Source organism: Podarcis erhardii, assembly GCF_964252035.2.
Source record: "Podarcis erhardii genome assembly, chromosome: Z".
NCBI lineage: Eukaryota > Metazoa > Chordata > Lepidosauria > Squamata > Lacertidae > Podarcis > Podarcis erhardii.
Window position 1 is genome coordinate 48,633,218 of NC_138504.1, and position 25,884 is coordinate 48,659,101.

Here is a 25,884-nt window from a genome sequence, read left to right on the forward strand (position 1 = left end):
CTTACAGTTAATTATTAATTGGTTGGTTAATATTCATACTCTCTTATTATTATTATTAGTCACTGATAATAAAAAAGAAATACCCCCCCCCCGAACTTACAGTGATTAATAATTATTGCTGCTGTTATTAGCCATGAATAATAAGAATCAATATTCCGCTTATTATTTTATTGTTATTAATGATTATTGGTTTATTTAATACTACAGCATGCACTGTTGTAATTATTAGTCATTAGCAATAAAAATGAAATACTCTAATTATTATTCTGTTGTTATTAATGATTATTGGTTGATTAATACTGAAGCATGTCCCATAATTATTATTATTAATCATTGTTATTAATGATTCAGATGTTTAAAAATTAGTATATTACAGAGTACCTAATAATGCAATTCTATTCATGTCCACTGAGAAATAAGTTTGTTCAGTGGATTTAATTCCTTCTAGGTGTGTGTCTATATAGGATGGGGGCCTAAAAGTGCTAGGAACTGTACTACAATTTAAAATAATACAGTTTAAAATTGTGGTTGTGTGTGTGCCAACTTGAATAAAATATTGGGGGGGGGCAGGTAAGACCCACCCTGCATAATCAGTCATGTGATGCAGTGCACACACACCATTAGAATGGCAGTGCCCATTACCTTTGGGAGGGGCTTTTATTGGGGTGGGCATGAAAACCCCTCTGCCCCTAAAAGTTGGCTCCTGTGCTCTGGCTTAAGGTTACCAGATTTTTTTCAAAGAATCTGGGGACACTTTTTTTTTTTTTGAACAGAGAAAAAAAAGTTATTAAAAAAAGTTGTGTTTTTTTTTAAAAAAGAAGTAATATCTTCTCTTCTGTGGTCTCCTCTGTCGCGCGGCCTTCCTCTGGGCCCCAGCCTGCTCTCTTGGAGTGCTAGCCGCCATGGAGTAGGCTCGGGTCGGGCCTGGGCTCGGCCACATGTCCTTGCCCTCCCGGTGCTCTCCTACCTCTCCTCCTCAGCGGCAGTGGCGCGGCAAGGTCGAGGCTCCCCTCTTTTTTCTCCTTTCTCTTTCTCTCTCTTCCTTCTGCTTCTCCTCTCCTCCTTCTCCCTGCATCAGCTCCAGGGTTTTCCTGGCCCTGGAGCACCGCTGGGGAGTCTGCTGGGTGGCCAGATGCTCTCGCTCCCAGCTCGATTTGGGTCATGAGGAGTGTTCAGTGGTTTCCCCAGTTGACGCACTGGGCGTCCCCGGTTTCCCCTTGGCAATGGCAGCAGCAGTCTCAGCAGCCCAGAGCCAGCCTGGTAGCGCAGGAGCTGCTCGCTGCTGTGGCGCCTGCCATTTTGCCTCGCTGGAAGTCTCCATATGATGTGTTTTGTGCCGTTTAACCATTCCCTACTATTAAATCTACAACACTTAAAATATACTGTATTTTTCACTCTATAAGACGCACCAGACCACAAGACGCACCTACCGTATTTTTCGCCCTATAGGACGCACCGTCCCATAAGGCGCACCTGAGCTTCCCCCGACCCCAGCCCCCAGAACAGGCAACTCTCCGCACTGGGCTCCCGTGCTTTGCAGAGAGCTGCGCGAAGTCTGGGCACGCTGAGCTCAGCGCACCCAGGCGTCAGCATTCAGGCAACTCTCCGGAAGCCCCTCTCGCTCTCCAGGCTTCAGCGAAAGCCTGCATTCGCCCCATAGGACGCACACACATTTCCCCTTCATTTTTGGAGGGGAAAAAGTGCGTCCTATAGGGCGAAAAATGTGGTATTTTTTGGAGGAGGAAAACAGAAAAAAAATATTCTGAATCCCTCTTGCTGTTCTGGCTTCTGGGATAGCTGCGCATCCTGCATTCGCTCTATAGGATGCACACACATTTCCCCTTACTTTTTAGGAGGAAAAAAGTGAGTCTTTTAGAGCAAAAAATACGTTAAATCTGGGGACATTAAATGAAATCTGGGGACATTCCAGGGACAGATTTTGTCCAGGGACAGATTTGTAAATCTGAGGACTGTCCCCGGGAAACAGGGACGTCTGGTAACCATACTCTGGCCAGTCTCATTGACTAGGCCTGTGGCCATCCAGATCCGAAGCCACACGCAGCTGCAGAGCTCACTGGGTGACCTTAGACCAGCCACTGTTACCCTAAGGAACCTGCCTCACAGGGTTGTTGTGATGATGAAATGGAGGGGTGAGGGTGAGCCAGCCTCACTGTCCTGTGTTCATTGGAAGGGCAAGATAAAAACAAATTCAATACTAAGAAAAGGAATGCATTGTTTTTTATTTAGAAAAGTGGTACCATTCTGCTATCAAAGGCAAGCTGGGACATTGCTTCACCATCATGGTTACCCACAATGCACCCCACTCCTAAAACAAGAATACCTGCTACATATGAGCTGGCAGCAACTCGAAAACCGCTAGATTGTAGAGCCTGCCCATTCTTAAATCACAGTTCGTTTTCCTACAGCATAACATAACAATGCCATCTTATGGCCAAAAACCTCCACACCAGCGTCAGATCTAGAGGTACCTAAAGCCCAACTGGACAAATCCTTCACTACATCTTAACTGTAAGTTTCAAATTTGCCTGAAAGCAATTGCCGCACTGCCCAGAGGCTAAGGTCATCCTGAGACATCCTTCCCCCACTTTTTTGTTTTGTTTAATTTTATTTTATTTATTCAAAGCATTTATACTGTGCACTTCAGTTAGGAAAGTCACCCAGAGCAGCTTATAGGTCAGTGGAGATAAAACAGTCCCTGTCTCTCAGACTTACGGTCTAAAAAGATGAAACACAAAAGGAAAAGTGGATAGGGAGGGAAGAGGAAAGCAAGTGAACTTGGACACCCCAACTAGACCCACGGAAATGGACCTATGTTAGTCATGCCCAGCAGCATAGCATGGTTTGCTGGTGCTTGTAGTGGATGCATTCACGCGCTAGAGGGTCAGGGCATGAAGGATGAATGGAGTCATCCTTGTGCCAGTTTAGCCCTCACCACCAGCACTGCCAGAGCTACTCTAGCTCTGAGCCGCTTTGTGAGGCTGGGATCTGATCTGAATTATTTGCCATTAGGCCAGAAGATGAGTAAGTAAGCCAATATTTTTCCATTGTCCTGCCTCAACTGTCTCTTAGCAACAGCCATTCCATAAGGGTACCTGAACTGGTTAATGTAAGAACGGATGCACAAGTTTGCTTTTTGTTTCCAACCCTTCTCCCTCCTCACCCCCTTTTCCTTGTGTGTTGTGTCTTTCAGAATTGCAAGCCATTGAGTGCCCTTCAGCTGAGGAGTGGGGTTTTAAAAACCCACATAATTCCCGCCCAGTTTGAGGAGAGGAGGAGGAATCCGTTGAAGTTTAACCCTTTTGGAGGACATTTCACACACACACACACACACACACACACACACACGTGTTAGATTCATTGTGGGGTTTGGCACAAGCAGTGTGCTGGGTCCTGAAAATCCCGCAGGCACCCCGTAGCTCAGAGGAAACCCTGGCAGCAAAAGCCACAGTTTGCATTCCCCTCCACCTCTGCCATCTGAAATTCAGCCTGAATTTGACAATTTGTGTCCAGGGCCTGTGGCCCAAGATGTCTGAGTACCTAGTAGTACTCCTGGCTAGAGGTGTGAGGGGACTCAGGTCCAGGGGTGGGGGAAGCAACCCCTTCAGGTCAATTTGCCTGGCAGGAATGTGCCTTTGGGAAGGATCTGTGGTTGAGAACCTGCTTTGCAGGCAAAGTTTCCAGGTTCAACCTCTAGCACCACCAGCTTACAGAATAATACCCTAACCCAAATCCCTGGTCAGGGCCCTGAAGAGAACCTACTTGGACTTTGCATTTCACCCTTCAGCTATTCTGAGGATTTTAGGAGCAAACCCCAAATCAGGGCATGCCCCACTACACATTTGCAAATTGCAAAAGGTATCTGCTTAGGAGAGGATGCGGAAATACGTTTCAGTTCACAGTTGAACTAATTCCTGAACCGATTCATGGGCACGAACTGAAGCATAGCTCTCTTTCAAAATCCATGGGATATTTTCTAAACTTTGTGATCCATTTTGCCAACCAAATATTATCAGGGACAGTTGTTGCTGCTGCTGTTGCTGCCCAGGAGGACTCCCCTGCTTGAGTGCCTGAGGGCCCCGCTCCTGCCACTCACCACCTGGCCCAGGGCGGGGCCTGACAGGCATCATAAAGATGGCTGCTGCTGCCGCCGCTGCTGCCCAGGAGGACTCAGAACAGCGCAGAGTTCTTTTAAAAATGTTTTTAAAATTTCTTTTTTCCCCTTTAAAATTTTTGGTTTTGGTGTGGGGGGTGGGATGGATGTTTAGTTTGGGAATGTGTTTAATTTTGGTATGTTTGTAATTTTTACTGTTTTTGGTTTGTATTGTTTTATTGTGTGTGTGTGTGTGTGTGTGTGTGGTGTTGCTGTTGTTGTTGTTGTTTTAGGTATTATTTTGTTCTTAAGGGGGGGGGTCAGGGCTGCCTGGGAGTGGGTCCCAGCCAACAAAATGGGTGGGGTAGGTTCCACAGTGGAGGATGCACTGGGACAACCGATCTCAGTGATCACAGGTAGGAGGAGGAGTTAAGCTAAGACCAGACCATGTCATTACCGAGGAGGCAGGTTTAGTCATAGTTTGAGGACTATTCATGCCAACACAACCTTACAAGGGACCACTTGGGACTTCATGGAAAGCATGGCTTCCATGGGGCTGTCCCTGAATAAGTCTGGCCCAACTCATGCCTTGGACCTGGTGTTCACCTCTATGGATGTTGGTGATCTGACACTAAGTAAAAACGAAAGTAAAGAAGTGCCATGGTCAGATCACTTCCTAGAGCAACTGGACTTCTCCACGACCCTTCCCCTCTGCAGGGAGGTGGGACCGATTCGGATGGTCCGCCCCCGCCACTTAATGGATCCAAATGGTTTCCAGAGAGTGGTAGGGGATGCTTTATCCCATGTTGATGGCCTTTCAGCTGATTCCTTGGTGACCCGCTGGAATGTGGAGTTAACCAGGGTTATCGACTGTTTAGCTCCAAAGCGCCCTCTCCGATTGCATGGAGCCCAGACAGCCCCATGGTTTTCCATGGATCTGAGGGCAATGAAACAATCACTGAGACGGCTAGAGTGACGGTGGCAGATAACTCATTCTGAAGCTGACCGGACACGGGTTAGAGCTCAGTGTCGAGCCTACCAAGTGGCGACAGCGACAGTGAAGAGGACTTTCTTCACCGCCTCTATTGCATCTGCAGAAAACAGCAGCAGGAGACTCTTTCAGGTGGTTCGCAATTTAGCGGAACCACCTGCTACATCGGGGCCGAGTATGGGCCACATGATCTCCTGCAATGATTTTGCAAATTTTTTTGCACATAAAGTCGCTCAGATTTGGGAAGAGGTAGACTCCACCATGGGAGCAGGGCTGGGAGTTGTTCAGCAACCACTCAGGAGAGGTCTAGAGTCCTGTCTAGTCAAGTTGTGTGGGATCAATTCCAATCTGTTACCTCCAAGGATGTGGACAGGTTGCTTGGATGAGTGAAACCAACCAAGGCTAGGGACAAAGCCTTGTGAGAGCTGTTTCCTAGTTCTGCTGGATCTCTCAGCGGCTTTTGACACCATCGACCATAAAACCCTTCTGGACCATCTAGAGGGGCTGGGAGCTGGGGGCACTGTCATACAGTGGTTCCGCTCCTTCCTCCTGGGCCGTGTTCAGAAAGTGGTGGTGGGGGATGAGTGTTCAGACCCCTGGGCTCTCACTTGTGGGGTGCCTCAGGGTTCTGTCCTCTCCCCCATGCTTTTCAACATCTACATGCAGCCGCTGGGAGGGATCATCAGGGGGTTGTGTTGGGTGTTCATCAGTATGCAGATGATACCCAGCTCTACCTCTCTTTCAAATCAGAACCGGTGAAGGTGGTGAAGGTCTTGTGTGAGTGTCTGGAGGTGGTTGGAGCATGGATGGTGGCTAACCAATTGAGGTTGAGTCCTGACAAGAAAGAAGTACTGTTTTTGGGGGACAGAAGGCGGGCAGGTGTGGAGGACTCCCTGGTCCTGAATGGGGTAACTGCGCCCCTGAAGGACCAGGTGCACAGCCCGGGAGTCATTCTGGACTCACAGCTGTCCATGGAGGCGCAGATCAATTCTGTTTCCAGGGCAGCTGTTTATCAGCTCCATCTGGTACGCAGGCTGAGACCCTCCCTGCCCGTGGACTGTCTCGCCAGAGTGGTGCATGCTCTAGTTATCTCTCGCTTGAACTACTGCAATGCACTCTATGTGGGGCTACCTTTGAAGGTGACTCAGAAACTACAACTAATCCAGAATGTAGCAGCTAGACTGGTGACTGGGAACAGTTGCCGAGACCACATAACACCGGTCCTGAGAGATCTGCATTGGCTCCCAGTACGTTTCTGAGCACAATTCAAAGTGTTGGTGCTGACCTTTAAAACCCTAAATGGCCTCGGTCCAGTATCCCTGAAGCAGCGTTTCCACCCCCATCATTCTGCCAGGACACTGAGGTCCAGTGCTGAGGGCCTTCTGGAGGTTCCTTCACTGCAAGAAGCCAAGTTACAGGGAACCAGGCAGAGGGCCTTATCGGTAGTAGCACCCGCCCTGTGGAACACCCTCCCACCAGATGTCAAAGAGAAAACTTCCAGATTTTTAGAAGACATCTGAAGGCAGTCCTGTTTAGGGAAGCTTTTAATGTTTAATAGACTACAGTGGTAACTTGGGTTAAGAACTTAATTTGTTCTGGAGATCTGTTCTTAACCTGAAACTGTTCTTAACCTGAGGTACCACTTTAGCTAATGGGGCCTCCCAATGCTGCTATTGCCACTGCCACACGATTTCTGTTCTCACCCTGAAGCAAAGTTCTTAACCCGAGGTACTATTTCTGAGTTAGCAGAGTCTGTGACCTGAAGCGTCTGTAACCTGAAGCATCTGTAACTCGAGGTACCACTGTATTGTATTTTAATATTCTGTTGGAAGCTGCCCAGAGTGGCTGGGGAAACCCAGCCAGATGGGCGAGGTATAAATAAATCATCATCATCATCATCATCAGGGAAATGTCTGGAGAAGTAGCATGCAGCAGTGCATTTTATTAGGCAAGATTGTGTTCAAAAATCTCTATGTTAGGAGAAACGAAACACAAATGCATATGAATTTTTAATGTGTTTTTTAATAAAAGAATCACAAACATGCAAAAATGGAGCAAATTCAACATAATGAAGGGAATGAGAAATGGGGAGCAACTGAAATTGACAGGCTCCTTCTTCCACAACACCAGTGAATCTGTCTGGAAACCAGCCCTAAAAGCAATGGATTCTAATGGTAGAAAATATTTTGTCACTCTCCTGATGCTGAAGTCACTGCTTGGAGGCAAACCAGGGGCTCACAATGATCAATAACTAACTCCTCAGCTGAGCACGCCAAATGTTGGTATCTATGAGATGTTTTTATTTGCTTTTTTTAAAGACGTGCAGTGTTTTTCTTTAAAAGGAAAACAGATGGAATATATCACACACACATATAGCTGCATTTTGTTTTAAGAGTGCAGAATATGCTAAGGAGTATTGGGGTGAGGAAGAAACCACCGAAAGCTTGTCTGTTTTGCACCAAGGTCCAGTTAGCCGCAGTGAGAACAGGATCCTGGAATAAATGAGCCACATGCGGGGGCGTATTTGATGTAAAAACAGCCGAAAGTTGTGAAGGGGTGGGGTGATGTTTTCTCTCTCCACCCCTCATCAAATTATTTCAAATCAAGTTAGTACAGTATATTTAAATGCAGTTTCCCAGCTGCCCCACCTGGAATTTTTCATGAAAAAAATAGTGATTTCCTTATCCTGGAATTGCAGCTCCTCCTTCAGAGACCTTCAACCCACTTTCACCTCCACCTGCACAGCTCAGTTTCCAGGAAAGCAAGCAAATACCAATAATAATAATAATAGTTGTTTTAAAAAATCAGTGGTGCATTCCTGCTACCCACATTTACACAGAAGCAAGTCCCACTGAGTTCAGTGGAGCTTATGCCCAGGTAAGTGAGTACTGTTCAGGATTGAAGACTAAACCAGTTTGAAGTCTTTACTATGGGTAGACTTCAAATTCAAGATTTGTCTTTGGTGTTTTAATTTTGGATGAGACTCTTGAATGCAATGTTAGCAGACCACCGTAAGAAGTTTTAAGAAGTCAGATGGGGGCAGACATTTTGCTGCCTGAGGTAAAAGGAAAGAGAGGCCACTCCTGGATAGTTGACTAGAGTGGCTGTCCCCTCTTACTTCAACCATAGCAGCATTCTCCAAAGCTCCCATGGACAGCAAGTTGGCTCAGGGGCCAAGAACCTAGGAACCTACCTTCTACTGAGTCAGTAGCTCAGCCTTGTCTACACTGACCAACAGCAGGGGTTCAGGCAGGGGACATTCCCAGTCCTATATGGAGGTCTAACCAAGGACTGAACCTTCTGCATGTAAAGCAGGAGCTCTACCGCTGACCTGCACGCAGGTCTCTCTGGTACCTCTCAGCCCCCCGCACCTGCTGCCTCGCTTTGCTCAATGGTAAGGTGGCCCTGGGGGAGCTCAAAGAAAGCAGAACCACAGGTGCCCACATCACTGGTGCAATTTGTGCCACACCTGGTGCTTATCTACAGTGCCAGATTTCAGCCACACTGGTCTGCTTGTAATGCAAAAAGTTGAGCTCCCCCCACCCAGTCCCCCCACCCAACATTTCTTCCCAGGGCTGGAGCCTTGCCAAGAACAAAGCATTCATGGCAGATTCAATAAGTCCCTGAGCTTCAATAAGTAACAGATATGCAAGCAGAGGAGTGGGTGGAAGTCCAGAAAAACCTTGCTTTCAGCTGGAGTCCTTATGAAAAGAAAACAAGAACAACCACAACCACTCCTTGTGATTTTCACTGGCTCTTCAACAATGGAAGAAAATGAGGGAAGTTGATCGTTCAGACTGCAGCACTCTTGGATCCAAACAAGGGCTTCGTCACAAGCCTCAGATAAACTCTTTTTTTGTCCAGCATCAGTCTCCATCTCCTCTCCTTCTATGCTGTAGTTGTGGTTTGGGGTGTGGGGCATGTGAGGAATGGGTTCTGATCTCCACAGGGGATCCAAGCCAACAAGCCGTGTGGTCAGGCTGGACACTGGATGTGGCCCAGGAAGACCCGCCATCTTCACATAAACCCCACCGTACTGGGCTCCCACCTGCTCAGGACAGCCCTTTACATCATTCCCCGTCCCCTGGTGGATCTCAGCAGACAGAAGATGCTTGCCACAGTGACCAGGATGATGGCAACGAAGAGGAGGACTACGCCAACCCAGGGGCCATATGCTGTGCCCTTCCAGAAGCCAGTCTCCTCGGCCGGAATCATGTTGGTGAGGTTCAGCATGTATCCCAGGGCCCAGCCGATGGAGGTATCCCCAGCCTGTATGTAGGAACAAAGAAAATGTTGTAAAAAGACTCACACAACTGGCAACGCTTCCCCTGTGGCTACTTCCATTACAAAGCGCTCCCTCACTTGAGCACCACAGCGATCAGCAGGGTCCCTCTCAAAGCTCCCTACATCACCATCAAACAACAGGGCCTTGCATGTTCCAGAAGAATTCATGTTGCTAAGAACATAACTGCTTTTTTGCAGGCAGAATACAGGTTACCAAAAGCACAACTGGGGGCTTTTTTGGGGGGGTGGGGAGGCTCATATTGGTTATTGAAACACGTTGGTTGGAATCTGAGACAGATAGCAAGCGGCAAAAGATAAACTTAGGAGGAAACAGAATGAACATGTTTAATTTAAATATAGATCATTCTCTACCTAGGTCTACATCTAAATTCAATTTATGTGCTTAGGCACACTTTGTGTATGTATTATAGGCCTGGGCCACATTCACACCATATATTCAAAGAGGCACGATACTCCTTTAAACAGTGCTGGTTTCTCCCAAAGAATTATTTGGGAGCTGTAGTTCATTAAGGATGCTGGAAGTTTTTAGGAGACCCCTCCATTCCCCTCAGCTGCAATTCCCAGTGTTCCACCACCTTCAAGTTCCACTCTGGGAAGTGTAGCTCTGAGATGGGGAATAGGGGCCTCCTAACAGCTCTCAGCACCCTGAAGAAGCTACAGTTCCCGGAGTTCTTTTGGAGAAGCCAGCACTGTTTAAAGTGGGATCATAGGGTTTTAATGGCATGGTGGCCCAGGACTCTTTAGTTTAGAGGAAAGCCTAGTAAGGGGGGGACATGGTAGAAGTGGATGGAGAAAAGCTTTTATTCCTCTCACATAACGCCAGAACCCATGGACATCCAATGAACCTGAAAGTTGGAAGATCCAGCACCGATATAAGGAAGTCCTTTTTCACACAGAGCCTAGTTAAACTAGGGAACTCTCTCCCACAGGAGGAAGTGATGGACATCAATTTGAATGGGTCTGCTCTGCATCGTCAGAGGTAGGAATGCTTCTGAATACCAGCTTCTGGCAACCTCATGAGGGGAGAGGGCTCTTGTTCTGGGGCCCTGCTTGCAGGCTTCTCAGAAGAGGCACCTGACTGGTTACTGTGAGAACAGAATGCTGGACCTGATGGTCCGTTGGCCTGATCCAGCAGCCTCTTCTTAGGTTCTTACCTTTTTTTGGAAGGCGATGTTGGGGAAGGTGCTGTTGTCAAATTTGTAGCCCCGTGTGAGGATGAGGTAGATGAAGGTGGTCGCTGAACAGTAATCGGGAAGCCTCTTCTCTAGGCCTGGTGCTTTCTCAAGAAGCTAGATTTACAGAAGCATGGCAGGAAGAGAGGAGGGAAGGGAAAAGGCTTGAAATTCTTCTCAAATGCAAAGCACAACTCTGACTGCCACCTCCCAACCTTCTTGGGTCCTGTCCCGCCTGAGGGGAGGCTGTTCCTAGCTCTCACAGGCTATTCCTCCTGTTCAACCCATTCTCCTACCCCAGACTCACTGGCCTGGAGGGTTTCCTGTGAGGAAATGCAGCCATCTGGCTGAAAAAGATCCCTAATTGCTGTGTTAAGAGCTGTCGTCTAATCTCAGTTATGTCACCCACATAATTAACCTCCCAGCTTCCAGGACATCTCCAGTTATCCAAAAAGGGGCATTGCAGAGCCCTCTGCCCTTTCCTCAGTTTTGCATGGCTGTATCTTTTCTTTGTCCCTGTTTTTGCCTCTTTCCTGGTCCTGAAGGAAATCACAGAATTGGAGAGATGGAAGGGAGACAAAGGGCCACCCACTTCAACCCCCTGTGATGAAGGAATCACAACAGGTATGTTCCTTGCTCCACTTACACTCTGCCTTTCCCCCAAGAAACACTAGGTGGCACACAAGGTTCTCTCTCCCTCTCCCTCTTCCCCTCCCTCCCTCCCCTCCCCTCCCCTCCCCTCCCCATACCCACACCATTTTGTCTCAACAGCCCTGCAAAGTAGGTTAGGCTAAGTGAGAGAGAGAGTGAGTCACTCATTGTGAGCTTTGCAGCTCAGGATCCTGCCCCAACGCTATCCACTGGTCTTCAACTGGTGGGCTGGGACGTGCCAGTGGGTCACAGCCTGACCCAAGGAGGGTCACAGCAGAAATATAAGATAAAAGATTAAAATATGGGTCCCCCAAATGCATGTTTGGGTAAAATTGGGTCCTGGGTCTAAGAAGGTATCTGCACTATACACCATGCTACCCTACAGCTGAAACTGAAATCTTTTGAAATATCAGATTTCTTCTTAAACTGCCAGGACCTAAATGTCTGGTGCATGCTTCAGTTTGCATTGTAAAAGCCCCCCCTTACGAGGAAACCCACCTCAGACCAAGTTGCGCTGCATATTTCGTTAGCAGCCTGCTCCAGGTCGCTTGGGGTGGCCACATGTCTCTTCATTTGCGACTGGATGAAATCCACAGTGTAGAAGAAGGCAGAGAAGGCCTGTTGAGGAGGAGGAGGAAGGAGAGGAAGGTGAGAAGGGTGTGGCATACCACTGGTCGCACTTCCTGGTCATTATAATAATCAATTTCATTTTATTTTTTTATTTTTTATTAAAAAAGGGACTTATTTACATAGCACCAAGCTAAACCATGGAACTCCTTCCCACAGGAGACTAAAACTTGGGTGGCCTTAAAGGAGGCCAAATTCATGTGGGGGGGGGGCTATCAGTGGCCCCTATCCATGATGACTATGCTCTGACTCCACAGTCAGAGGCAGAAATGCTTCTGAATACCAGTTGTGTCAGGGCCGGAGTCAGGTGTAGGTCAGCAACAGTACCATAAATGCTATGAGACCAGTGAAGTTAATTCTTCATTCAAGGAGACAGACCACACAGTGGCATAGCGTGGGTTGTCAGCACCCGGGGCAAGGCAAGTAATTTGTGCCCCCTAACCCTGGATTTGCGCCCCCTAACCCTATCCCTAACCCTAACCCCCAGATGTTGCGCCCAGTGTGGCCGGCCCCCCTGCACCCCCCACGCTACACCACTGAGACCACAGCTCCAGCCCAGTGGTCTTAGCAACGCTTTCTAGGAGGTCTTGCCCTGTTGAAGCAGTTGAGAGGACTAAAGGTCCCCCCCCCCTTCCCAGAGGCCCACTAGGACTCCTGCTCTCCAGGAACTTTCCCACACAGTCTCAGGCCGCCTCTCCGCACATTGCATTTCTCTGTGTGTTCTAGGAGACCAGAGGGGAAGGTTGCTGGTCAAAGGAGGAGTGGGAGACTCCCTGGCATCAGCTACTGCTTTGGAGTCTGATCTGTGCTCTGCCACAGCCTCTTCCCGCTCGCCAAACCCAGTCCGCCCTTCTGCTTCTAACACCTCCTCCTCCCAGTCTGCTCCCTCTTCTCCCTCTGACCGCTCAGGGTCCTCCTGACACCAACCCCCTGGCTTTCAGCCTTCTTCCCCTGCCTCCCACCACTTTTCTGCATCCAGCCAGTCCATGGCAAGTTGCTTGAAAGCACAGAAGGGGAGACTGCTCTTGCATGCAGGTCCTGCTGGTGGGCTTCTCATAATAGACTTTTACGTTACAGGGAACCAGGCAGAGGGCCTTCTCGGTGGTGGCGCCCTCCTGTGGAATGCCCTCCCACCAGATGTCAAAGAGAATAACAACTACCAGTCTTTTAGAAGACATCTGAAGGCAGCCCTCTTTAGGGAAGCTTTTAATGTTTGATGCATTACGGTACTTTAATATTTTGTTGGAAGCCGCCCAGAGTGGCTGGGGAAGCCTGTATAAATAATAAATTATTATTATATTATTATTTTGCTTGGCCACTTTGAGGACAGCATGCTGGACTAGATGGGCTGCAAGATCTTCTAATGCCCTCATTTTACTTAATATCTTGTGGTCGTACGCTGAGGTTAGGACTCATGAGCCAGGGTCGTGGTACTGTCTGACAGCGCCTGGGGGGCGGGAGCAAGTGTGTACCTGGGGGGCGGGGATGGAGCCTGCTTACCCAGCCCTCACCATTGCCACCACTAGACAGGGGCACAGCACGGAGGGTCTATTTACCCTCTGCACCACCCCCTGCCTGGCATGGAAGCGGCTGCCCGTCTGTGTACATGCAACCCCGGTCAGCTGGCAGCCAGGTGCTCGCACGCCAAGCACATGAGGGGGGCTCCTGGTCCCCACCCCCAAGATTCTGCGCCCGGGGACACAGCCCCCCCTGCCCCTCCCCTCCGCTACACCACTGTCATGAGCAATAGTCTGTGATGTGTTTTTTGTTTATTTGTTTCAACCCAGTTATTGGCTTAATCAGCCACAAAGTTGCTGAAACATCCAAATCGAGCAGAGGTTATTATTTAAACCCGTTGGCCGCTGCCAATATATGGATAGCAAAATGTTGTTTTCATTAAATAAATAGGCCTGACAGCCAATAACTGTCATGGTAAGTTTTGGGAAATGCTAGAATCCATTAAGTTTCCTAATTAAATGCATTTTATGCAGAAGAGAGTTTGGAAAACATTTCCAGAAGGAAGGGACTAATTTGGCAAAATGTTACCACTGCTACAGAAAAGATTCGTGGAGGTGTTTTGCTGAGATGCTTTTTGTTTAATAATGCTGCATATTTATAAATGTATTTAAATAAACCCCCTCTCTGGCCATGTATTCTTCCCACCTTCCAAATTTAAGAATTAAAAGTCTACGGGGGCCTCCCAGTGGTCCATGGCATGGGCCACAGGTCAGAATCCTGTAAGCAGGTGGAAAGATGCAAACCACATGGACCAATGGTGCAAGCAAACAATATCCCAAATTGTTTAGGGGAAAATGGGGTGTTATTCAAACATTCCCCAGTAGGGGGCAGTAGTTTACAAAATCCCTGAAACTAGAAAACAGAGAGGCAGGTATTCATTTAAGAAATCCAAATGAATGAATTGTTCATACAGTCACAGACCAATAAAAGTAGACACACAAAACAAAGCATCGTAGGAGCCAACTCCTAGGGGCCAAGGTCCCTTCAGCCCCCCAGTAAAATATTTGAGAGGGCCACCACTACCCCCAAAATTGATGGGGGTTGCCATTCAAATGTGTGCACTGCATTTTGTTATTTATTATGTGGAGCAGGGTCTCCCCCCCCCTGAAATATTTTATTCAAGTTGGCCCCCTGCAAAGCATGCAGCTATGGTTTAATCTAATACTGTATTTTTTGCTCTATAAGACTCACTTTTTCCCTCCTAAAAAGTAAGGGGAAATGTGTCTGCATCTTATGGAGCGAATGCAGGCTGCGCAGCTATCCCAGAAGCCAGAACAGCAAGAGGGATTTCTGCTTTCACTGTGCAGCGATCCCTCTTGCTGTTCTGGCTTCTGAGATTCAGAATATTTTTTTTCTTGTTTTTCTCCTCCAAAAACTAGGTGCGTCTTGTGGTCTGGTGCGTCTTATAGAGCAAAAAATACGGTAACTGCAGTGTTCGGGTTCACAGAATTTGAAGGAGATTAGAAACTAGGAAAAATTTGAATAGTAATGGAAGTTTGGGCCAGATCAGGGTGGAGGGCTGAAGGCTGAACTATGGCTTGGAGGTCACTGTCCTCCTTTCCTCTAATGAAAACAGGAAAATGCCTTATACCGAGTCAGACCAGTTAATCTTGCGCAGCATCACCTACACTGAGTGGCAGCAGTTCTCCAGGGTTTCAGACAAGGCATCTTTCCCAGTCCTACCTGGAGATCCGACTGGGGACTGAACCTGAGACCTGCTGCATGCAAAGCAAGCGCTCTAAGCTGCAGCCCTTCCCCTTAAATCCCTTGCAAGACCCTGATTAATTGGCGGCAAATGCAATATACTCTGAACATGCCCAGAGGCACCCTTTTCCATCTGTACTTTGTGTATTCTGAATACTGGTCCTGCTATTTGAGCCAAGGCTCACAGTGGGCATCCCTTCTCCCATGACATTCCGCCGCCTCGAGCTACTCACGATAAAGTTCCCTGTGACACTTGGCTGGAAGACTTGGTCAAAGGAGCAGTGGGAATAGGGGCACGGAGTAAACTGGAAGAGGCTCTCCACGTGCTGCTGGCACTTGGCTGCATTTCCAGAGCCGCTCATGTTGACTATAGCAGTGGGGAAGTAGCTGGTCGGCTTCTCCGCTTCAGTGCATGGCGAGTCATAGATGGTTGCTGCTGTGAAGTTCTTCCAGTATCCTGTGGGCCAGCAGGGGTTGCTCACCTGGAGAACATACCTTTCGGCCTGTTGTGGGTGAAAATAACCAGTCTGAGTCAACCAACAAAACACCAGGCCCTTTGGGATTCTCTGGAATTTGTAAAAAGTAAAGGTAAAGGTACCCCTGACCATTAGGTCCACTCATGGACGACTCTGGGGTTGCGGCGCTCATCTCGCTCTATAGGCCGAGGGAGCCGGTGTTTGTCCGCATACAGCTTCCAGGTCATGTGGCCAGCATGACTAAGCCGCTTCTGGTGAACCAGAGCAGCGCACGGAAATGCCGTTTCCCTTCCCGCTGGAGCGGTACCTATTTATCTACTTGCACTTGATGTGCTTTTGAACTGCTAGGTGGGCAGGAGCTGGGACTGAACAAAGGGAGCTCACCCCGTCGCGGGGATTCGAACTGCCGACCTTCTGATCAGCAAGCCATAGGCTCTGTGGTTTAGACTACAGTACCACCTGCGTCCCCTGGAGTTTGTACTATCATTGAATTGTGGAGTTGGAAGGGACTCCGAGAGTCACCCAGTCCAACTCTCTGCAATGCAGGAATCTCAACTAAAGAATCCCTGGCAGACAGCCAATGAAGGAAAGTCCAGAGGGAGCCTCTTACCACTGGAAATTTTGTTCTAGGATGGCAGCCTCCAGATGTCTCACCTCCAACCCTACTCCCTTACCTTCAGCACCTTGGACAGAAGCCTCTTCAGGATCTGGTCCCTGCCGTAGCAGAGGAAACTGTGTGTGTAGACCTTGTAGGTCTGCCCGTACAGCCGCAGCATCACCTCGTTGGCAGATGTCTCGATAGTCTCTTTTGTCTCAAAGGTGATTTGGGTGGAAGCTCCTCCCAGGTCCATGGCGCCCACGGTCTTCTTCTTGGGCTGGACCCACTGTCCAATCCATCCGTACTGAATTAAAAGGAACAGGAATGGTCATCTTAAAGGAGCTGCCTTCAAAGGACAGAACTGGCCTGCTGGCTCTTGACTTAGTTTGCCAGAGCACCTGAATGCTCAGCCTTTCTACGAGGCATGCTTTTTTTCTCTGCATTTTGAGTTTCTCTTATGGGGAACCTGTGCCCTGGTAGATGTTGGTGGACCAACTCCCCTCACCCCTGAGCACTGGGCCTGCAGGCAGGAGCTGATGAGAGTTGGAGTCCAGCAGAACCCAGAGGGAACCCCTCTGACTTTAACCATTGCATGCAAAGCCTTTGGGGCAGAAACTGCACTGTCGCAATGTCCTGTTCTACACCTGGCAGTGAATGACTTTGGTTCACGTTTAATATAGTAAAAAGGGGCTGAGGAAAGAAAGAAAGAAAGACACTTCTACCTTGATGAAGTTCTCCAGGAGGTAGTTAGCTGTGACCCAGCCAAACACACCCTCATCCTCTCCGCTCAGGATCTTCGCTCCACGGAAGTCAAAGGGGTACAGCTTCATGGTGGAGCTCACAGCTTCAAGGACCCTGTCCGAAGCCTCAGGGTCAGTGAGACTGCCCAAAAAACAAGAACATTTGTTTAGATCAGGCTGGAAGTTGGACACCAGTGACCCAAGCAGCCAGCTAGATTCATGGGTGCAGAAACATGGGAACATAGGAAGCTGCCTTATACTGAGTCCAACCATTGGTCCACCTCTGCACTAACTGGCAGCAGCTGCCCAGGGTTTCAGGCATGGGGTGTCTCACAACCCTACCTGGAGATGACAGGGATTGAACCTGGGACGTTCAGATTGCAGGGCAGATGCTACCACTGAACTAAGGCCCTTCCTTCAACTCCCCCTAGGTAAAGGTAAAGGGACCCCTGACCATTAGGTCCAGTCATGGACGACTCTGGGGTTCTGGCGCTCATCTCGCTTTATTGGCCGAGGGAGCCGGCGTACAGCTTCTGGGTCATGTGGCCAGCATGACTAAGCCACATCTGGCAAACCAGAGCAGCGCACGGAAACACCGTTTACCTTCCCGCCGGAGCGGTACCTATTTATCTACTTGCACTTTGACGTGCTTTCGAACTGCTAGGTTGGCAGGAGCAGGGACAGAGCAATGGGAGCTCACCCCGTTGTGGGGATTCGAACCGCTAACCTTCTGATCGGCAAGTCCTAGGCTCTGTGGTTTAACCCACAGCACCACCTGCAAAGCAGGCAAAACTGAACTGGGTGGCCAGTGTTGTCTTGTTGCTGCTGTTGTTGTGGTGGTGGTGGTTGTTCATTCATTGCATTTCTATGCTGTTTTATATTTTTAAGGGGGGGAACCTCAGTGCTGTTTACTACACTGAAGCATCAAATAAAACAATCCAGAATAAAACACTGCTGAAGAAAGTCAAACATTCAAAGCAACAGAAAACTAAAATATAATCTAAAAGATTCAAAGTGAAACGAAGTCAAATATAAAATGTACCTTCGAAACAGCATAATTAACAAGAGAATAAAATATTACCATAAGCATCTTGTTAACAGTTTTGGGGGTCTGTTAGAACCCCAATGCACACACTGATTGCTCATATGCACACAGCTTACTCACTGGGCACTGGTGATGGTCAACACCCTTCAAAGAAACTGTGGGTGTGAGGAATTGTGATCAGCGCTACGTGTGCACATGTAACAATTTGATCTTTTAGTGTGGCAGCACCTACACAGATGTTTAGAGAGTTGGTGCAAAGTTTTGATTTGCTTTTAGTCTATTGTTATTTTAACTTTTTGAAAGTCTTAAATTGTTGTTAATTTTTCTTATTGACAATTTTATAGATTTATCCTTTTTTGTGAACTCTTTTGCAGTGTGTGTGTGTTTTACAATCAAGCGGGGTATAAATTTTATGAAACAAAATAAATAAAATAAATGTGTAATCCTATGTGGCAGAGATAAATCATGCTCCAAAATAATAAAGTGGGTTATAATTGCAAATTTTAAACACACATGCAACACACAAACATGCACGTGATAGTCAAAAGTTAAAATGCATGAAAGGTGTGTGTGTGTGTGTGTGTGTGTGTGTGTGTGAGTGAGAGAGAGAGAGAGAGATACTACTCAGCTGGGACCTTTTGGTCTAGGACCTGTCCAGAGAGGACAGAAACTGCCACCTCACGGAGTCTAATTTTGATGCAGTGAAGAAGAGCCAAATGGGAAATAGATCTCATCCATGGAGTGCAAAGAAAGGATTAGAGCACCTTCAGTATTCAAAGCTTTGGGGCCCAGAAAAAAGGTTTCTAAGACAGTGGGAGGGCCCAAGTGGGGTTTATAAAAATGTGTGTGTGTGTGTGTGTGTGTGTGTGTGTGTGTGAGAGAGAGAGAGAGAGAGAGAGAGAGAGAGAGAGAGAGAGAGAGAGAGAGAGGGAAGTTCCTCCCCCGCCTTGTAATACTAGAATTGAGGATCATCCAATTAAGTTGATGGGCAGCACTTCTATTTCAGTGTATCTGAAGAAGTGTGCATGCACACGAAAGCTCATACCAAGAACTAACTTAGCTGGTCTTTAAGGTGCTACTGGAAGGAATTTTTTTATTTTGTTTTGACTATGGCAGACCAACACGGCTACCTATCTGTAGATGGGCAGCAGGTTCAAGCAAATGATGGAACTCACTGCCACAAGATACCACTGGCTTAGGTGGCTTCAGAAAGAGACTAGACAAATTCAAGGGAGGAGGAGGAGCCAGTCATGATGGTTGTCTGGAGCCACCAGCTTTAGAGGCAGTCTACCTCTGAAAGCCAGTTCCTGGGGAGCTGCAGCCATGACAACCAGTGATGAAGATGACATGGCAATGATAGACAGAAGCATGAAAAAATGCCCCGAGACGCCAGGCTAGGCTACGGAGTTCTCACTTGAGCAGTCGCATGCCGGCCGTGGCTCCCAGGTACAGAGGGGTGGCTGCATGCCTCTCCTTCGGAACATCATCCTGGGCCTGGTCAAGGCACGCCTGCAAGCTCCGTCCAGCTGCTGAGGGATCTGCAACGTAGCTGGAGATGCCACCACCTGCGGATTCAACCAGAGACAAAGCCATCATTCCCAGTCTAGGGGCACAGTAGGGGATGGGCATTGAAAGGAGAAGGTGGTACTGGTCATGCCAGTTGGTCATTGGTCACAGGGAGCCTCTCTGGAAGAGCATTCCCAGCACCAATCAGCCAACGGCACAGAAAGTCCATCTTCAGAGGAGGCTTCCGTCACCTTCAATCACACAGTGATCGCCACTGAACTCCACAGGTGTCAATCGTCTGGTGCCATGGTGACATCAAGTGGTTGGTTGGTTGGGTGGTGTGGTGTGGTGGGTGGCCGTATTGATGTAGGCATAAGCAGGAACATAGGAATCTGCTTCGTATCAGCTCAGGCCTTTGGTCTATTTAGTTCAGTATTGTTTACACTGACTGATAGCAATGGCTCTCCAGGATTTCAGACAGGGAGCCTGGAGATGCCACTGAGGAGTGAACACCTGGGACTTCTGTTTGCAAGGAAGATGCTTTACCATTGAGCCATGGCCATCCCCTTGAGACAGCGTTCCAAAGAACATCTGAAATTAGACTCTCTGTGTTAGGGTTCACCCATACTTCCTCTGGTCCCTGGCCTAGAAAGCACATGCCCAAGCAGTTTTCCGCTTGTTCCGCCACTTTCCCTGGGAAAACTCACTATTTGGAGCTGAATTGGAGCAAACGTTCATCTGTGGGGAAATCTGATTGATGTTTGCTCCAATTCAGTGGTAAAGAATGGGTTTTCCTGGGGGAAAGCAGCGGGACAAACGGAAGTGTGGATGAGCCCTTAGTTTCCTGTTTAGGTATATAGATTGCCATAGAACATGGAAAGCTGCCTCATACAGAGTCAGACTATTGGTCCATCTAACTCAGTATTGTCTACACTGACTGGCAGTAGCTCTCAAGGGTTTCAGGCACGGAGTCTCTCCTAGCCCTACTTTGAGATGCTACCAAACCATTCTACGTCCTAAATCTTATATTAATAATCCAAAAATTGAGAGGACAAGGTACAAGATCTACTACAGAAGGTACAAACAGAAAACTCATTCAAATTGTGTCCAAAAGGAAGATTCAGTCTTTAAAGTTCCTTTAGCCAGGCTCCTGTAGATATCAACAACGGTAAGTTTGATCAAATGTTGATATCTTCATTGATATCTTATCTTCGTTGATATCTAACCCTTGAACGTAACATCGCCGACACTTCAGTTGATTAAACTTATCTTTGTTGATATCTAACAGGAGCCTGGCTAGAGGAACTTTAAAGACTGAATCTTCCTTTTGGACACAATTTGAATGAGTTTTCTGTTTGTGGCTTCTGTAGTAGATCTTGCACCTTGTCCTCTCAATTTTTAGATTATTAATATAAGATTTAGGATGTAGAATGGTTTGGTAGTGTTTTGTGTGCTGCCTATGTCCTGCTTGCTTCATACTGGTCTACTACGAGAATTGGCAGCATAGGTTCATTTTTTCACTACTTTGAGATGCTGGCAGGGATTGAACCTGCAACCTTCCGCTTGCAAGGCAGGTGCTCTGTCAGCTGAGCTATGACTCTTCCATAGGTCACATTGATAGGGAGCCTACATGTGAGAAGATGTAAGCAGAGTGTGTGCAATGATATCGTTAGGAGAATCCGCATGGCCCCAACGCTGGCTGGGTGGCCATTCAGAGAGGGGGCTGGAGGGCACAGCAGCAAGGCCAGGCCAGGCCAGGCTTCAGGGCCCAGGGACCCCTGGCGGCAGGCAGGGCGGGGATCCATGCGTGGGGTAGCCTGGCTCGCATCCCCTCAAAATCATGTGCCCAGGGCTACAGCACCCCTGGCCCTCCCCACCATATGGAGGGAATGTCTCTGTATAAGCCTGTGTAATTTAGGGGGCTGGGGGCTTCACTTTTGTGGTAAAGGTAAAGGGACCCCTGACCATTAGGTCCAGTTATGGCCGACTCTGGGGTTGCGGCGCTCATCTCGCTCTATAGGCCGAGAGAGCCGGCGTACAGCTTCCGAGTCATGTGGCCAGCATGACTAAGCTGCTTCTGGTGAACCAGAGCAGCGCACGGTAACACCGTTTACCTTCCCGCCCGAGTGGTACCTATTTATCTACTTGCACTTTGACGTGCTTTCAAACTGCTAGGTTGGCAGGAGCAGGGACCGGGCAATGGGAGCTCACCTCGTCACGGGGATTTGAACCGCCGACCTTCTGATCGGCGAGCCCTAGGCTCTGTGGTTTAACCCACAGTGCCACCCGCGTCCCAAAGTCCTCCTAGCTTTCTCCAAAGCTGTGTAGAGCCAGCATGAAATGGCCAGGAGATTAACTTGTGCCCTTTACATTGCCAAATCACGCCCTGTTGAGCCACCCTCTGGATCCCAAAACCATTTGTTGGTTTGGCACGGGCAGAGCACCCACCTGGCTCTCTGCCTGTCCTCCCATTGTGACATATTATTTTATGTTTTAAAAACAAGCACCTGGGCCTTTTGTGCCATTTGCCCAGCCGATGCCAGCTCTGGAACAGAGACCACATTGCCTTAAAAAAAGAAAAGGAAGTTGGCACTAAAGATTTCAAAGCAGGTGGGCGAGGCTGGTTCTTTGTCTGGCGCTCCGTGGGAAAAGGGATGGGGAGAAAATAGTGGACTGGCCAACCTAGCTTCTCCTGTGGCATGCCCACTGTACAAAAGCCAGATTGGAAAGCTCAGACAATGGCCAGATCAGAGCCAGCCGCCACAACACACTCCCAAGGCAGGCGCCACCAGTTTGACCCAAGAAGGAACAAGTGCCACATTGCGCAAGATGGAATCCCAGAGTTGTGCTCTTAATAATAATTTTTTATTTATACCCCGCCCTTCCTTTTTCAGAAAACCGGGCTCAGGGCGGCCAACAACAAATTCAAAACACTTAATTGATGCAACAAAAAATAGCATAAAATACAGTACAAAACATGAATAACAATAAATTTAGAATTCAAAAATCAATTTAGGGGAAGAAAAATATCCAATAAACATTAGATGATCACCAGGGCTAGCTGGCCAAATTAGTCCCATTTGGGCCAGCGAGGAGACCAGGGGAGAATTAGTTGTGGGATACCAGAGCGGGTAATCTTCATAAAAAGGGGAGGGGGAGGGAAGGAAGGGGAATAAAAGATCAGGCCAAATTCAAATTGAAAGCCAGGCGGAATTGCTCTGTCTTACATGTCCTGTGGAAGGAGGTTAAATCCTGCAGGGCCCTGGTCTCATGGGACAGTGCATTCCACCAGGTCAGAGCCATCACTGAGAAGGCCCGGGCCCTGGCCCTGGTGGAGGATAGTCTGACTTCCTTAGGACCCGGAACCTCTAAACTATGGTTATTCATGGACCTTAAGGTCCTCTGCGGGGCAGACCGGGAGAGGCCGTTGTCTATTGCATCTTTGCAAGTGTCTTCCAATCAGGGCTGCAGATAATTCTGCCACATCACTAACTCAGAGGCAATTTAAGCCCTGTTAAGAAGAATGGCGATTTCTGACTAGAGTTCCCATTGCCCCTCCATGAGTCACTGCTCTCTCCTATCTTCCCTCAGGTAGAAATGCAGGAGTTTGCTTTCTCCTGGGGCAGGTCATTTTCTGTCACTGTGCCAGAGAGCTTTTCAAGGACAAGAGCAGACCATCGCTTCAATTTTAATTGCGTAATTAAAGTGAGACTTAATTCTGCTTTGAGAAAATAGGTTTCCTTGGTGCAGAAAAGATACAGGTGGGTCTGAGTTAAAGGAGGATCCTCTAACAAGTTCCAGGCTGTGGCAACAAGTAGAGTCGACTACAGATCTTTCGTAAGCCTAACCAGCTGACCAGCTAAGATTTAAGGTAATCTGCTTGTAGCTTGCGAAACCTAGGACCTGCGGTACCTTAACTTGCCAACAAACCATGACATCTGTTGAGGAACTGAGTGTTGTTGCCTCCAATTGCAACCCTCTAATTTCAAAATGATTTTTAAAGGTAAGCTGCCAGCCAGATGCCCCAACTCCCCAATTCTACAATACATTCCCATTCTGTTAACAGCATGATGGGAGCTGCAGTAAGGGTAGAGCGCCCCCTGAAGGCTGGGATGCCTAACTGCGCACAAGCCACACTTACCTTCTACATCACACATGCTGTGTTGACTGACAATCCCAGTGTCATTCTCCTTGTCTGCAGGCCACTTGTACACGAACATGGCAGTGTGGGAAGATCCGGCATCCAAAACAATTCCATACTGGGCACAAACAGAGAAGGGGGGATGTTAGCTTCAGAAGGAACTCTGGATTACAGATGGCCAAGCCCTGAAACTCAAAAGGTGACTCTCTGCCTCACAAAACCACCTCACAGGGCTGTTGTGAAGATCCAGCAAGAGGAAAAACCCACCTGTCCAACCCAAGAGGTAGCAGGCATGGGTGTATCATCAAAAGGGGATCAATGGCTAAGTATTATATTTAAACACCTTACAAGAGGAGACAGGATTGGAGTTTATAAAACAAGGCATAGCATGGGGAAAGGGCAAAGTTTCCCTGTCTTTTTCGTAATGCTAGAACTGGTGGGCATCTGATGAAGCTGAATGCTGGAAGGTTCAGGACAGATAAAAGAAAGTTCTTTTTCACACAGTGCAAAGTCCAACTGTGGAAAGCCACTTCTGCCCTTCGGAGGAGGTGGAGTTGCGGGCTTCATGGCCCCTCTGGGCGATTGGGGGGATTCCCGGTCGCGGCATCTCCTGGCCAACCAATCGGCTGGCTCTGGGCATGTGGCTTGCCTTATTAAAAGCAGGACGCAGCCGGGGATCTCCCTCTTTGCCGCTTACCAGCTGTTCCTGCTTTTCCCACCCTATAAGGTTTTCATTCTTTGACCTTGCTATGGACCTTGGTTGGTCACCGTTGAGGGGCCTGGTAGGAATTTTTCCACTTGGCAAATTGGCACCAGCCACTTGGTTTTCGCCTACCTCATAGCAAATCGTCACAACTTTCTTGGTATTGGCGGTTAGGCATTGGTATTGCTCTGCAGATGGAAGAGGGGAGGTTATGCCATCAGCTGCCCTGCATATTGAAGGGTAGTCGGATAAAGGATTCCGGGGGGGGGGGCATGGCCCTGTCCGAAGCATAGGGAGGTGAAGGCCTAAGGCACGCCCCCTATTGGCGACCCCGGGGGAGTTCCTAGTTGATGTGCATCAGCAGGACTCCCCCTACTGGTGGTTAACCCTTCCCGGACTTCAAGCAGACAGGCTGAAGTCAGATATAGTCGGTTAGGACCAATGCCTAAGCCAATACCGCTCATCACCTGTAACCAACAAAAATTGTGGCCTTATTTAACCCATTAACCTTAATAATTGTGTCGTGTGTCATTATTTCCACTGGGGGGGGGGACTCGCCACGCAACTCCCTCCTGCAGGAGGCAGTGGGGGCTACCAACCTGGGTGGCTTTTAAAAAAGGAGCAGTCAAATTCATGGAGGAGAAGAAGAGGACTATCAAAGGCTACAAGACACCATGTCTCTACTCTGCCTTCACCGTCAGAGGCAGGAATGCTTCTGAATAGTGCCAATTGCTGGGGGACACAGAAGGGGAGGGGCCTTTGGCGCTCAGGTCCTACTTGCAGGTTTTTCCATTGGGGCATCTGGTTGGCCACTGTGAGAACAGGATGCTGGAGGGGCCCCTGGCCTGGCCCAGCAGGCTCTCCTTCTGTTCTCATAACTATTACCGTATTTTTCGCTCTATAAGACGCACCCGACCATAAGACGCACCTAGTTTTTAGAGGAGGAAAACAAGAAAGCCATGCAAAACCTCTTGAGCGAAGAGGAAGGAGGGGTCCCTCTTCACTCAAGAGGCTTTGCGTGGCTATCGCTGAAGCCAGGAGAGCAAGAGGGATTGGTGCACAATGATCCCTCTTGCTGTTCTGGCTTCTGGGATAGCTGCGCAGCCTGCATTCGCTCCATGAGACGCACACACATTTCCCCTTACTTTTTAGGAGGGGAAACGTGCGTCTTATAAAGCAAAAAATACAGTACATTTTTAACCACAGTGGAAGAGCAATCTCTGGGTTCAGTCCTACTCCCTGCCTTGCAGAGCCTCTTTCACTTCCAGTTTAGGAGCAAATGGTGAGATAAAATAAAAATTAAGAAAGTTGTGGGGGAGGGGTAAGTATAATTCCTGGATGGTGGTTATCCCCTAAAAGCCCCCACCCTTACTGTTACAGTCCCTCCTTCAATCATGAAACTCACTGGGTGACATTTAGGACAGTCACTCATTTTCTCTCTGGCCCCCTACCTTGCAGGGCTGATGTGAGGAAGTGAAGGGGGTACCTGATGACCTCCTGGGCTCTCCTTCACTGGAGGCTTTTAAACAGAGGTTGGATGGCCGTCTGCCATGAATAGTTTAGCTGTGGTTCCTGCATTGCAGTGGGTTGGACTAG

At 48.3% G+C, this 25,884-nt stretch overlaps 1 protein-coding gene across 1 annotated transcript in view; it reads right to left on the minus strand.

Annotated features, from left to right (window-relative positions):
• Positions 1 to 7,104: 7,104 nt before the first annotated feature.
• Positions 7,105 to 25,884, minus strand: part of ENTPD2 (ectonucleoside triphosphate diphosphohydrolase 2) — a 39,275-nt gene continuing 20,495 nt past the window's right edge. The window contains exons 2-9 of the mRNA XM_081847665.1: positions 23,586 to 23,703; positions 19,353 to 19,503; positions 16,876 to 17,035; positions 16,230 to 16,457; positions 15,313 to 15,582; positions 11,729 to 11,848; positions 10,562 to 10,696; positions 7,105 to 9,371 (exon numbers count right to left, since the gene is read on the minus strand). Of these exons, the coding sequence (XP_081703791.1) occupies positions 9,168 to 9,371; positions 10,562 to 10,696; positions 11,729 to 11,848; positions 15,313 to 15,582; positions 16,230 to 16,457; positions 16,876 to 17,035; positions 19,353 to 19,503; positions 23,586 to 23,703 (1,386 nt within the window). The 3' untranslated portion in view covers positions 7,105 to 9,167. The remainder of the gene's footprint in view (positions 9,372 to 10,561; positions 10,697 to 11,728; positions 11,849 to 15,312; positions 15,583 to 16,229; positions 16,458 to 16,875; positions 17,036 to 19,352; positions 19,504 to 23,585; positions 23,704 to 25,884) is intronic.